The 14,576-nt window shown below is 49.6% G+C and overlaps 2 protein-coding genes across 2 annotated transcripts in view; both read right to left on the bottom strand.

The window, feature by feature from the left end:
* The window catches only part of THBS3 (thrombospondin 3), a 54,265-nt gene that overhangs the window by 37,295 nt on the left and 2,394 nt on the right, over window positions 1-14,576 (bottom strand). The window lies entirely within an intron of this gene.
* Window positions 165-5,566, bottom strand: MTX1 (metaxin 1). The gene is made up of 8 exons (XM_058439723.1): window positions 5,535-5,566; window positions 3,570-3,622; window positions 3,357-3,436; window positions 1,756-1,848; window positions 1,408-1,590; window positions 1,211-1,281; window positions 595-749; window positions 165-502 (listed from the first exon to the last, which is right to left on the bottom strand). The coding sequence occupies exons 1-8, from the start codon at window positions 5,564-5,566 to the stop codon at window positions 288-290; spliced, it is 882 nt and encodes a 293-aa protein (XP_058295706.1). The 3' UTR covers window positions 165-287.

The following is a 14,576-nucleotide window of genomic DNA, read 5'->3' as shown; positions in this document are numbered from 1 at the left end:
GTTTGTCTTTCCTGGAGATGCAGAACTGAGCCCGTGGAGCAGCACTGTCAGCATCACGGCGGAAGCCTTAAAGCAGCAGTGGGTGTGCCCAGGCACCCAGATGGTTCCTGTGGCATCAGCCAGGAAAAATGGCAGCTCTTAAAGGAGAAAATGTTTGAACCCAGTCAGTGTGAGTGGCTTTATTCTGGGGGGCAGCACCCCGTGTCCAGCTGTACCAACAAGGAGGAGGCACGGGGGCCTCTGGAATGCACGAGTAGAAAAACCAGTCTTGGGAGTGTGAGGACAAATCATTCCTCTTCATCCTCCTCAGCCATGCCCAGGGTCCGGGTGCCTGGGGCCCGAGCAGGCGTTGCCCGCTGGATGGAGACAATGCCGCTGAGCAAGGCGTAGCCCACCATGGCTGCCAGTCCTGCCAGCACAGATAGGATCTGGTTCCGGCGCCGGTATGGCTCCTCCTCAGTCTCTGGGCCTGCTGGTGTCTGGCGTTGTGGTGGTACCTCAGCTGAGGGTCAAGGAAGGGAGGTGTGTTAGGAGAACTAGTTCTTGGATCCCTGCCCACTCTCCCCAGGGCTGCCCCTCCCATCTGCCCCTTACCTCCATCCCAGGGGAAGTAGAGACTGAGAATGTTGGTACAATAGGCACAGAGGTTGTGCAGCCCCCGCAGGTGGACCTGCAGCTTCCCACTTGGCAGCTTGGCCTGCAGCAGCAGGGCCAAGTAGCTAAAGACGAAAGCGTCCAAGGAGGCAGGGCTGGAGCAGAGAGAGAAGGGTGGAATGGAGGAGAACGACTGGGGCAGAAGGGGTAAAGATGGAGCTGCAGGAAGAGTCAGCCCTGGGAGGTGGGCTCTGGGCAGCAGGCGGCCACCAGGGAAGGACAGGACACACAGTTCTAGACCTGGTATGGGGAGAGATCCCCAGGTGGCGCCAGCCTGGCCCTGAATAGGGCTCTATCCCAGGGCTGCATAAAGGGCACATTCAGTGCCCCACAGCTCTTCAGGTCCCTCCTGTGCCTGGCTGCCCTCCCACCCTACCCTTTTGTACCTCTGAGAAGGCTCTGACCCTACACACAGTCACACTGTCACTGGGGCCAGTATCTGTCTCAGGGACCTCCTATCCAGAGCCTGAGCCCACCCCAGCCCCAGCCCCAGCTCCTCCATCTGAACCTGTATCTTCTTCCAAGCCACCCATCACCCACTTGGAGTCAGACTCACGCATCTCCAAAGAACTGAGAACCCAGGCGCTGAGAGAGCAGGGTCAGACACTCCCGAGCCTCTCGGTACAGCTGTAGGGGCGACACAGGTAGGCTTGCAGCTGCGGGAACAGTGCCACCTCCCCACCTAAGCACTCCCATTCCTGGCCAGCATCCTTGGGGCTCATCTCATACAATAGCCCCCGGTCTCAGAGCTACCTCCTTCTCCAGCTCTTCCTCGTCCTCAGGCCTGTGCTCCCCAGTCAGCAGCTGTAACGGTTCCATGTACTGTCGCTGCATGCGGCCAGGCAGGAAGAAGTTGAGGGGAAAGGGCATAGCCTCTGCATACCACTTCCGGGTCACTTCCACATAGTTCTTGGTGTCTATCCAAAAAGTATGTACCTGGATTGGGTAGGCAGGAAGAAACAGGCAGGTCTGAGCCAGTGAACCTGTCTGATTCAAGGTGGGCTTCTGACCCCCATGCTGTCCTGAGTCTCTGTGTGGGTCTGTGTGTGCCCGACCCCTCCCCTGCTGGCCATGGATGCTGGGAGGTCTGGGCACACTCACCAGCACCGGGAGCAATTTCTCCTCCAGGAGAGACATGAAGGCCAGGGTGTCTGCCCCTTGCCGAGCTGACAGATCATAATCAGCATTGTACTTCTGTGGAGGAAATATCCATGGCGTGGACACTGGGGAGCTGCAGGGGCACTTCACCAGGGAGGAAGGAGTCCTGTCTGGTATCCCCCTCACTGGCCTCTGAGTATAGTGGAGGTACAGCAAGGAACTTTTCCTGCCAAGGCCCCCTTGCCTGGGCCCAGCCAGTAGCCTGTTGCTGTTGGCAAAAAGCCTGGGCCTTGGAGCCCGCTGGCCGTCAAGGTCCAGTGCCCAATGCAGGGAAGGAAGGAAGCCTCCACCGCAAACTAGGAGCAGCTCCCAGAATTTCCATGGAAAGCTGGAACAACGCCTGCTGACGGCAACTTTCTAACAGTAACTTCCCCAACCCAGACACCACAAAGCTAGCACAGCGGAGCTCAGATGCAGGCTGGGAATCGGTCCATGCCTCAGGAACCAGGGAAAGCCATCCTCACACTCCCTGGATCCAGGGAACCCACGCCCAGGGACCCCCCAGCTTGTTCCCTCAGTGCCCAGCTCTTGGCTATTTCTTTCACTTCATTCCATGGCCCAGACACCACTACCACATACACATTCCACCCATACCCCCAGGTCTCAGCCTGCCCTACCTTCCCAGGCTCCAGTCCCTGTTCCTCAGCATCCCCCTCCACATCCTGAGTAAGCTTTGTCCCCAGATAACCTCTTCAGCATGATCCTTAAATCTCCCTGAGCCTCAGTTTCTCCCCTGTGGAATGGGGGTAAGAATCTCTTTCTCTCAATGCTCCTGTGTTAGGAAATAATTTAGAATACTTTGGAAACTGGAAAAGCTCTGTTCACACCTAAGCAATCAGGGCAGTGGCCCTGGCCTTGCCAGGAACTTTGGCTTTTATCTGGATCCTCTTTCCAGGCCTCTCAATTCCCAGGTCATTAACCTTTGGGAAATTAGAAATGAGGAAGAGTGTCCCACTTCTGACACTGTATTCCCTCTTGGAACCTGACCGTCAATGCTAGAAGAACCCTTGGAAAATATGCTGACCCAACCCTCTAGTTTTACAAATAAGGGAGTGCACAGCCCTGAGAGGTTACGTGGCCTGCCCAAGATAAAGAGCATAGCCCAGGCCTCCCCACTCCTCTAGTAATGCTCTTTCATCTTCTCTAACCTGGCTCTAAGCCTTGTCCATCCTGAGCCCCATATCTAGCCCAACCTAGTCCCTGAAAACAGGAAGTGGCCCTTAGAAATCTTTCTCCAGTCCCACTATCAGAGGCCAACTGCTGTCTTCCACTCTCCTTCAGCCTGTGCTCCTCTCCCTCCCTGCCTGACAGGCAGAAGGTATTGTGCCTCTGGATATCCCCACAGTGCCCTGAGCTTCGTCTCTTGCTGACTGCTTTAATACATCACAGTAACATTGTGTGTGTTTCTGCCACCAGACTATTGCTCCTTGATGCTCTGGGTCCCTGCATCTAGCATGGCATATATCTGGTGCTCAATAAATGTGTATTGTACAGAATTGACTGAACTTCTCTCACTGGCAGCCCCCTCTATCCAAATCACCCACCTCTTTTTGAAGGTGGGTGATGATCTTGTGTGGTACTGAGTTGACCTCTCCAAGACTGGTCCAAAGGGCAGGCAGAGTTCCTGATATTGAGAGAAAAGTGTACCAACCAGGCCCTTAGCTGCCTATCCATACGTAGTTGCAACACATTCCTGCCTATCTCCTGCTTCTCCTCTTGTACACACCCTTCCTCACCCCCAGTGGGATACTGGGTACCTGAAGGGCTTTGCCAGGGGTTGCTGATCTTGTGCAATATGGTGCAGAAGAAACTTTTAAGAAAAAAGAAACTTTCAAGACACTCTTTCCAACCATGGACCGTATCTCTGCTCCTTTTCATAGCAATAGGTTTTCTTTTTCTTCCCTCCACACTTAAACATCCATTCTCTTATCACCCACCCCCATCAGACTCCTTCCCGTCTTTCTCCAGCCACTGCTCTGACCAAAATTTGAGTGACCAAAAGTGGTGTCAGATCCAGTGACCATTTCTCTGCTTGCATCTCACTTGACCTTGAAGCAGCAATTAATCTCCATAATCAGCATCTTCTTGAATTTTTCCCTTTGAGGACATTGCTCTTCTACTTTGTGCTCTGGTTATCCTTTACAAGCTTTTACACCTCTCCTGAACTGGTTAACAGTATAGGGCCCCAAGGCCCTCACATAAGCCTTCTTCGTTTTTGTTTTTTTTCTTAAATTTTTTTTTTGAGACGGAGTCTTGCTCTGTTGCCTGGGCTGGAGTGCAGTTGCGCGATCTCGGCTCACTGCAAGCTCTGCCTCCCAGGTTCACGCCATTCTCCTGCCTCAGCCTCCCGAGTAGCTGGGACTACAGGTGCCTGCCACTATGCCTGGCTACTTTTCTGTATTTTTAGTAGAGACAGGGTTTCACTGTGTTAGCCAGGATGGTCTCGATCTCCTGACCTCATGATCTGCCCACCTCAGCCTCCCAAAATGCTGGGCTTACAGGCGTAAGCCACTGCGCCCAGCCGTCATTTTTATTTTATTTTATTTTATTTATTTTTTTGAGACAGAGTCTTGCTCTGTCGCCAGGCTGGAGTGCATGGTGTGATCTTGGCTCATTGCAACCCCTGCCTCCCAGGTTCAACCGATTCTCCTGCCTCAGCCTCCCAAGTAGCTGAGAGTACAGGCACGTGCCACCAGGCCTGGCTAATTTTTTGTATTTTCAGTTGAGACACGTTTTCACCGTGTTAGCCAGGATGGTCTCGATCTGCTGACCTCGTGATCTGCCGACCTCGTGATCTGCCTGCCTCAGCCTCCCAAAGTGCTGGGATTACAGGCATGAGCCACTGCACCTGGCCATCATTTTTTTTTTTAAACGGAGTCTTGCTCTGTCACCCAGGTTGGAGTGTAACGGTGCAATCTCGGCTCACTGCAACCTCTGCCTCTTGGGTTCAAGCGATTCTCCTGCCTCAGCCTCCTGAGTAGCTGGGACTACAGGTGCATGCCACCACACCCGGCTAGTTTTTGTATTTTTAGTAGAGACGGGGTTTCACCATGTTGTCCAGGATGGTCTCGAACTCCTGACCTCAAATGATGTGCCCGCCTTGGCCTTCCAAAGTGCTGGGATTACAGGCGTGAACCACCTCACCCAGCGTAAGCCCTCTTTTCTACTTCCACTCTTTCTGTAGGTGGCCCTATTACTAATGTCCATGGCTTTAAGTACCATCTTTCTATATGTTAATGCATAACTCCAGCCTTGACCTCTCATGAGCGCCATCCAACTCAGCATATCTGGTTGGATGTCTAATGAGTATTTCAGATTCAACATGGCCACAACTAAACTAACTGAACTTTTTTTTTTTTTTTTTAGGCAGAGTTTTGCTCTTGTTGCCGAGGCTGGAGTGCAACGGCGAGATCTTGGCTCACTGCAACCTCTGCCTCCAGGGTTCAAGCAATTCTCCTGCCTCAGCCTCCTGAGTAGATGGGATTATAGGCCCTGCTACCCGGCTAATAATGTTTTTGTATTTTTAGTAGAGACAGGGTGTTGCCATATTGGCCAGGCTGGTCTGCAAATCCTGACCTCAGGTGATCCGCCTGCCTCAGCCTCCCAAAGTGCTGGAATTACAGGCGTGAGTCACTGCGCCCGGCCACACAACTGAGCTCTTGATTCCCACCCCAGCGCCTGTTATTTTTCCACTGTTCCCATCTCAATGGCACCTCCATTACCCATTTGCACATTCCAAAAGCCCAGGAACCATGGCGACTTCTTTTCTCATATCCAACACAACCAATCCTAACCTGAATTCATCCACGTCCCACCACCTCCCCAGCTACCTAGTTCCAGCCACCCTCTCTCCACAACCTCTGAATCAATCTTTCACTTTTCCCAGCAATCCATTCTCCACTCAGCAAAATGATGATAAAGCACGTCATATCAAGGCTCTGCCTCAATTTAATGGCTTTCCATTGTATTTAGAATCATCTCCAAGCTCTCAGAGACTATGGTTAGCTACAATCTGGCCCACCTTCTGTTCCAGCCAAATTTCCTCCCAGCACAAGGACGTTTGCACCTGCTGTTTTCCAAGCACGAAACCCTCGGCCAGATATATCTGGTGCTGTCACCTAATTTCAGGTTTTAACTCCACTCTCACCATTTCAGTGAGGACCTAATCCCCATCCCAGTCATTCTATCACATAGCCTTTTTTTTTTTTTTTTTTTTTTTTGAGACACAGTCTAGCTCTCTCACCCAGGCTGGAGTGCAGTGGTGTGATCTGGGCTCACTGCAACCTTCCATCTCCTGGGTTCAAGCGATTCTCCTGCCTCAGCTTCCCGAGTAGCTGGGATTATAGGTGTCTGCCACCACGCCTGGCTAAGTTTTGTATTTTCAGTAGAGACGGGGTTTTGCCATGTTAGTTAGGCTGGTCTCGAACTCTTTGACCTCAAGTGATCCACCTGCCTCAGCCTCCCACAATGCTGGATTTACAGGCGTGAGCCACTGCTCCCGGCCACATAGCCATGTTTTAAGCATGTATCACTATCTAAAATTATTTTTTGTTTATACGTTTGTGTCGTCCTACAGAATGTAAGGTCACAAGATCAGGGACTTGCTCATTGCACTGGGTCTAACACACAGTGCTTCCTCAACAAACACTCGTTAAGATACTAACGTGGCAGAGTGGGGCCTTGTAAAGAGTTTCAGGACCCTGTGCTTGTAGGAGCAACGTGGTGCCCTCCCAAGGAAGACAGGGAGGATGCAGGAGCACTGCCCAGAGATGGCGTCAGGCTGCAAGACATCTTGAATAATTCACCATCGTAACAACCCAGCCTCAGGAAGGGCTGGGGCAAGGCCAGAACGAAACATTAGGTAGGAGGCGGTGGACAACGGGATTCCCATGGGGCAGCTTCTGGGCACTGGACGTTCCCTAACCTGAGGCTCTCTAAAGAGGAAGGTTAGGAATCCTCTGAGCTTCGGTGGGCCTCACTGTGGGAATTCAATCGCCCCCCCATCCGCTAAGATTGTGCTGGCGGGAAAGCGCTGAGACGCATGCGTAGTTCTCGCGTCGGGCACCCTCTCCCTTTCCAAATACGCTTGCGCCCCAAGTGGGCTAAGCGTATTTGGAGTTGTCCGTCTTCAAGTGGACCAATGATATTTGTGGGGGGGCTCTGAGTCCCGCCTCTGGATAAGTGACCGTCTCTTTTCCGAGTGAGGCCCCGCCCCGCCTCCCCAGGGCTGCTTTTCTCGCGGCTGCGGGTGGTGGGGCTGCATCTTGACTTCCGCTCCTAGTGCGCTGGGCCCCAGTCTCCAGTCCCGCCCACGCGCCTTTGGAGGCTGCGGTGGAATTTCCTTTTGCCTCCGATTGGGGCTGCTGTTTCTCTTCGCCGACGGTAGGCATTATAAATATTTCGCCCTTTGTTAGCTCTCCCTCCCGGCGTTCGCACTTAGACTTTTTCATCATTATCATTATTTTTAATGGTAAGGATGGTCAAATTTTACTAATGAAGAGATTATAAAATCTTCAAGTCCTTGTATCCACTTGCTTTTTGAGGGCTGGAGTGGGAAGAAAGTTATATAATTCATGCATTCTTCGGACATGTGACAAACTTTCACGGAGCGCGGCAACGAGCGCCGGTGTCGCGATGCGCACTGGGGCTGCACATGGGAGCGAGGACGGACTGGACTGGTCTCTACCCTGCCGGCTGACGATTGGCAGGCCACTGCCTTTGATGAGCTGGGCGCTATAAATGCCATTAAGCCATTTGTACAATTAATCACAGCAGTGATAGGAGCGACAAAGGAGCTACTCGGGTAGCTGAGGCGGGAGGATCTTTTGAGCCCAGGAGTTCGAGACTAGCCTGGGGAATAGAGCGAGATCTTGTCTCAAAAAAAGGGGGAGAAAAAGTGACAAAGAAGATGTGAGGGCTATGAGTTTGTGTTAGAGGAGGTGTGTGGGGTGGGGAGGCGGCAGGGGGCGCGGTTGCTCTTAGAGAAAGTGACATCCTGGCTAATTTTGAAAGAATAAGTGTTAACTAGGCTAAGCGGTGGGAAAGAGTAGTGTGTGCTGAAGGAAGGGAAGAAGAACCTGGCAAGTTAATGGCAGGCTGTAATTGGATGCTGGTCTCCCTCTACACTTGACTCCTACAGTCTGATTTCTACACAGCACCCAAAGTGATCTCTTAAAAATACACACGTGATCTTGTCACTTCCCAGCACCAAACTCTACAGTGAATTTCCATCTTAGAACAAAATTCAGACTCCTTACCATGGCCACCAAAACCCTACACAATCTGGCCTCCCAATTTCCTTCTCCAAGGTCACTTTTTACCACTATCCATCTCACTCACACTGCTCCAGCACTCTCAATGCTTTTATTTTTTCTTTCTTTCTCTTTCTTTCTTCCTTTCTTTCTCTTTCTTTCTTTCTCTTTTTCTTTCTTTCTTTTCTCTTTCTTTCTTTTTTTTTTTGAGATACAGTCTTGCTCTGTCGCCCAGGTGGTGTGATCTTGGCTCACTGCAACCCAGAGCAGTGGGTGTGATCTTGGCTCATTGCAGCCTCCGCCTTCCAGGTTCAAGCAATTCTGCCTCAGCCTCCTGAGTAGCAGGGATTAGCGCCATCAGGCCCAGCAAATTTTTGTATTTTTAGTAGAGAGTTCATCATGTTGTCCAGGTTGGTCTCGAACTCCTGACTTCAAGTGATCTGCCCATCTCAGCCTCCCAAACTGCTGAGATTACAGGCAGGAGCCACCACAGCTGGCTCAGTATTTGTTTTATTTTTGTTATATTTATTTATTTAGAGACAGGGTCTTGCTCTGTTGCTCAGGCTGGAGTGCTGTGGCAGGAACACAGCTCACTGCAGCCTCCACTACCTCAACTCAAGTGATCCTCCCACCTCAGCTGAGACTACAGGTGTGCACCACCACGCCTGGCTAACTTTTTCGTTTTACCATGTTGGCCAGGTTTGTCTCGAACTCTTGGGCTCCGCTGTCCTCCTACCTTAGCCTCCCAAAGTGCTAGGATTATAGGCATGAGCCACTGTGCCTAGCTGGTGTTCAGTATTTGAATCCATATTTCCTGTAGCCGCAACCAAAGTTCCTCTGTTAGGTCTCACTTCGACTTTAATAATTGTGTTCAGGCTGGGCACACTGGCTCAAGCCTATAATCTCAGCACTTTGGGAGGCCGAGGTGGGTGGATCACCTGAGGTCAGGTGTTTGAGACCAGCCTGTCCAACATAGCGAAACCCTGTCTCTACTAAAAATACAAAACGTTCTCTGGGTGTAGTGGTGGGCACCTGTAATCCCAGCTACTTGGGAGGCTGAGGCAGGAGAATTGCTTGAACCTGGGAGGCAGAGGTTGCAGCGAGCGGAGATCACGTCATTGCACTCCAGCCTGGGCTACAGAGCGAGACTCTGTCTCAATAAATAAATAAATAAATAATTGTGTTCGGAGTCAGCATCATTCTTCCTGAAGTTCACCACTCCTTTGCCAAGAACACTCCCTGAAACACTGACAAGCAGGACCTTGAATAGTGGGATATGGTTGGTAACAACTCATTCATTCAACAAACATTGAGCACCTATTTTGTGCTTGCCTCTAAATGAAGAGCTGGTTGTATTATTTATTTTTTTAGGTGACAGGGCTTTCCCTATATTGCCCAGGTTCGTCTCAAACTCCTGGGCTCAAGAGATCCTCATCCTCTCAAGTGGTTGAATATACAGGCTCCAGCGACCATGCCTGGCTGAATGAAGAGCTTTGAGATTTTGAAGAAACAGGAACCATGAAATTTGCTTTGCAACTGTTTACAACCTTTAAGGAAGACTGAAAAGGCATTCCTGAAGCATGTGAGAAGCAGTCTGTGTGACCTGATGACTCAGAGCTGCTTAGAATTTAGATTAGGACAGATATGAGCTTAGGCTTCACTCTGCCACATATTTAACTTCTCTAAGTCTTAGTTTTCTTTTTTTTTCTTTTGTCTTTTTTTTTTTGAGATGGAGTCTCGCTCTGTCACCCAGGCTGGAGCGCAGTGGCACGATCTTGGTTCACTGCAAGCTCCGCCTCCCGGGTTCACGCCATCCTCCTGCTTCAGCCACCCGAATAGCTGGGACTACAGGTGCACACCGCCATGCCTGACTAAATTTTTGTATTTTTAGTAGAGATGGGGTTTCATCGTGTTAGCCAGGATGGTCTTGGTCTCCTGACCTTGTGATCCACCCGCCTCGGCCTCCCAAAGTGTTGGGATTACAGGCATGAGGCATTGCGCCTGGCCTCTAAGTCTTAATTTTCTTATCTGTAATGTAGAGTTGTCAGGCTAGTGCACGTAATAAGCAGTCATGAAAGACTGACTATTATCTTGCAAAAAATTGGAAGAGATCATATGAGATACAAGGACCTTCCATCTGCACTGGGCTGTACAGTGAATGCTGTGGTTACTGTTGAAGCATTGGTAAATCACATGAATCCAATGGTAAAACCACACCCTAAGGTCAGACTCAGTGGTTCACACCTGTAATTCCAGCTCTTTAGGAAACCAAGGCAAGAGGATTGCTTGAGCTCAGGAGTTCGAGACCAGTCTAGGCAATCTGTTTCTATAAAAAGTTAAAAAATTAGCTTGGTGTGGTGGTGTGCACTTCTCGTACCAGCTACTCAGGAGGCTAAGGTGGGAGGATCCCTTGAGCCCAGGTGGTCGAGGCTGCAGTGAGCCAGATCACACTATTGCATTCCAGCCTGGATGACAGTGTGAGGCCCTGTCTTAAAAAAGACAAAAACAAACCAAAAAAACCCACACCCTAGTGGGTAAGGGGCAGCAGAGGTCCCACCCAAGAGTGAAATCATTTTTGGTGTCAGTAGTCCGAGAGAGTAATATACCCTCAGGCCAGAAACTAGAGGTGAGTGATGGCTCACGCCTATAATCCCAGCACCTTGGGAGGCTGAGGCAGGTGGATTGCTTGACCTCAGGAATTCGAGACCAGCCTGGGCAACACAGCAAGACCCCATCTCTAAAAAAAAAAATTCAAAAATTAGTTGGGCATGGTGGCATGTACCTGTAGTCCCAGCTACTATGGAGGTTGAGGTGGGAGGATCCAGTTGAGCCTGAGAGGTCAAAGCTGCAGTGAATTGTGATTGTGCCAAGACCCTGTCTCTAAAATAAAATTAAATTAAATTTAAAAACTAGAGCTGAAAGGACAGATTCTAGGTTAACTGGTAGTAGTTGTTCATTCATTCATCTGTATAATAAGTACTTTTTTGAGCACCTACTCTGTGCTGTGCATGGAATGAACAAGTGTCTTTATTTGACTTGAACACAGACCATAGAAGTAACTAACAGTGGAACTGGGAGGGGCACTCTCCATGGGACCTAAAGACCTAGGAGCCTGTGATATGATACCTGTCAGTGTGAAAGGGCTGGAGTTTGCTATCTGAGCCAGACCTACACTCCAGGACAGGTCTTGCTGGGATGGGATCAAAATTGCTGCTGGGTCAGCCGAACTATTTTTGTACTTCTGCTTTTCACATATATTTATGTCTTCCCTAGATATATAGCTGTCTTTTTTTGTTTGCTTGTTTTTCTGAGACAGAGTCTTGCTCTGTCACTCAGGCTGGAGTGCAGTGGTGCGATCTCGGCTCACTGCAACATCCACCTCGGGTTCAAACAATTCTCCTGCCTCAGATTCCCGAGTAGCTAGGATTACAGGCACCCGCCACCATGCCCGGCTAATTTTTTTGTATTTTTAATAGAGATGGGGTTTGGTAGAGACAGGGTTTCACCGTGTTATCCAGGATGGTCTCCATCTCCTGACCTCATGGTCTGCCCGCCTCGGCCTCCCAAAGTGCTGGGATTACAGGCAAAAGCCAGTGCGCCCTGGCCACTGGAGAACCCTTTTCTATAAAAAAAAAATAGAAAAAAAAAAATATATATATATATATGTATTTGTAAAGACGGAGTCTCTCTATGTTGCCCAGGCTGGTCTTGAACTCCTGGCCTCAAGGGATCCTCTTGTCTCAGCTTCTTAAAATGATGGGGTTACAGGCATGAGCCACTGTACCAGGCCTTAGCTAACTCTTTTTCAAGTGCTATACAAAGGGGACAGAGGAACGTGATTGTGGCCACCTAGTATGCCCCTATTGGCCACTGCAGTGAGGCCTAGGTGTTTGAAGAGAGGCACCTAGGGTAGTGGCTCTCAGGCACACCCCAGGGGCATTTTGGAAATTTGTGGGGCATCTTTAATAGAGACAATGATTAGGCGGCACTTTGAGCATTTAGTGGCTGGAGCCCAGGAAAGGTAGACGTTCTGCAACATGTAGTACATTCATGCACAAGGAAGAATTCACTCATTTCACCTGACTTACAAATATAAAATCAAATATAAATCAGTAGGACTTTATTATAAAATATTGCAGAAAGGTTTCACAAGAATTTTTTGTAGAAAAAGCCCAATCAAGGCCGGGCATGGTGGCTCATGCCTGTAATCTCAGGACTTTGGGAGGCCAAGGCGAGTGGATCACCTGAGGTCAGGAGTTTGAGACAAGCCCGGCCAACATGGTGAAACCCGGTCTTGATTAAAAATACAAAAATCAGCCAGACATGGTGGTGTGCGTCTGTAATCCCAGCTACTAGGGAGGCTGAGGCAGGAGAATCGCTTGAACCTGGGGGGCGGGGTTTGTAGTGAGCCAAGATCATGCCACTGCACTCCAGCCTGGGTGAAAGAGCAAGACTCCGTCGAAAGAAAGAGAGGAAGGGAGGAAGGGAGGGAGGGAGGGAAAGAAAGAAAAAAGAGAAGAGAGGGGAGGGGAGGGAAGAGGAGAAAAGAAGGAAGGAAGGCAGGAAGGAAGGAAGGAATCCAGTCGAGATCGTTAAATTTGTTGTAATTTTGTCTTTGGCACAATAAACATTAGTCCTTATTAAAACTAACTTTACTTAGAAAATAAAATAGAAAATCCTCAAGGACAAATCATATTGTACAGGAAATATGAAATGTGAAATGATATCCACCTTGGAAATTTTTTTTTTTTTTAAACAGAGTGTTACTCTGTTTCCCAGGCTGGAGTGCAGTGGCACAATCTTGGGTCACTGCAACCTCCGACTCCTGGGTTCAAGTGATTCTCATACCTCAGCTTCCTGAGTAGCTGGGATTACAGGTGTGTACCACCACAATCAGCTAATTTTTGTATTTTCATTTCAGATGGGATTTTGCCATGTTGGCCATGAACACCTGTCCTCAAGCTATCCACTGCCTCAGCCTCCCAAAGTGCTGGGCTTATAGGCATGAGCTACCGTGCCCAGCCACCCTGGAAAAATTTTACAAAATGAAGTATAAAAAGAAGAAAAGAGGGGCGGGCATGGTGCCTTGTGCCTGTAATCCCAGAACTCTGCAAAGCCGAGGCAGGAGATCCTCTGGGTTTAGGAGTTTGAGACCAACATGCGCAACACAGCAAGACCCTATCTCTACAAAAAATACAGACATTAGGCTGGGCGTGGTGGCTCACGCCTGTAATCCCAGCACTTTGGGAGGCTGAGGCCAGCAGATCACGAGGTCAGGAGATGGAGACCATCCTGGCTAACACGGTGAAACCCCGTCTCTACTAAAAATATAAAAAATTAGCCAGGCGTGGTGGCAGGCGCCTGTAGTCCCAGCTACTCAGGAGGCTGAGGCAGGAGAATGGCGTGAACCCGGGAGGCGGAGCTTGCAGTGAGCTGAGATCATGCCACTGCACTCCAGCCTGGGCGACAGAACAAGACTCCGTCTCAAAAAAAAAAAAATATTTTGCTCAGTACCTGGCCAAAAAAGAAGCAGCTCACTCCCTGTACACAGAAAGAGAAAGGAGATGGTTGAACTTCTAAACTCACTAAAGCAGGAGAGGCAAATGTGGAATGTGCTCAGGAAATATCTGTGAGATGAATGAATTTGAGGGAAGTAAGGTCCTAGATAATTACCTGCCCTACCCAGAACAAATCCTGTGCAACGTTTCCTTGAAAAGCAGGAAGTCAGGCTGGGCGCTGTGGCTCACACCTGTAATCCCAGCCCTTTGGGAGGCCAAAGTGCGCGAATCACCTGAGGTCAGGAGGTTGAGACCAGCCTGGCTAACATGGTGAAACCCCGTCTCTACTAAAAATACAAAAATTAGCCAGGCGTGGTGGTGCGTGCCTGTAGTCCCAACTACTTGGGAGGCTGAGGCAGGAGAATTGCTTGAACCTGGGAGGCAGAGGTTGCAGTGAGCTGAGATCGTCCACTGCACTCCAGACTGGGTGACAGAGTGAGACATCATCTCAAAAAAAAAAAAAAAAAGAGAAAAGCAGGAAGTCTGGAAGGGGTGGCTACTGACATAGTAAAGCAACTAGTTCAGTTCTGCAACTTGACAGCTACCCCTGTGCCAGGCTGTCTACAAGGATATTTAGAATGAGTAAGACATTCCTTCAAGGAACTCCAGGAACAGAGGCCTGACATGTTGCAATGTTTAGTGTCAAGCAGTGTACTAGAGACACATTATCACACTCAAACCTCACAACAGTTCAATGAGGTAGGAGTTATCACTCCCCTTTTATAGATGAAATAGAGGCTTAGAGTGATTGATTTATTGAAGGTCAAACAGCCAGTAAATGGTGTAGCCAGGATTCCAACCTTGCCATCTCACTAAGACTGTATAAAAAAAGATACGAAAGCCGGGCGCGGTGGCTCACGCTTGTAATCCCAGCACTTTGGGAGGCCGAGGCGGGCGGATCACGAGGTCAGGAGATCGAGACCATGGTGAAACCCCGTCTCTACTAAAAATACAA

The sequence above is a fragment of the Hylobates moloch genome, unplaced genomic scaffold (genome assembly GCF_009828535.3).
Source record: "Hylobates moloch isolate HMO894 unplaced genomic scaffold, HMol_V3 SCAFFOLD_5, whole genome shotgun sequence".
Taxonomy (NCBI): domain Eukaryota; kingdom Metazoa; phylum Chordata; class Mammalia; order Primates; family Hylobatidae; genus Hylobates; species Hylobates moloch.
This window is presented reverse-complemented; position numbering and strand designations above follow the sequence as displayed.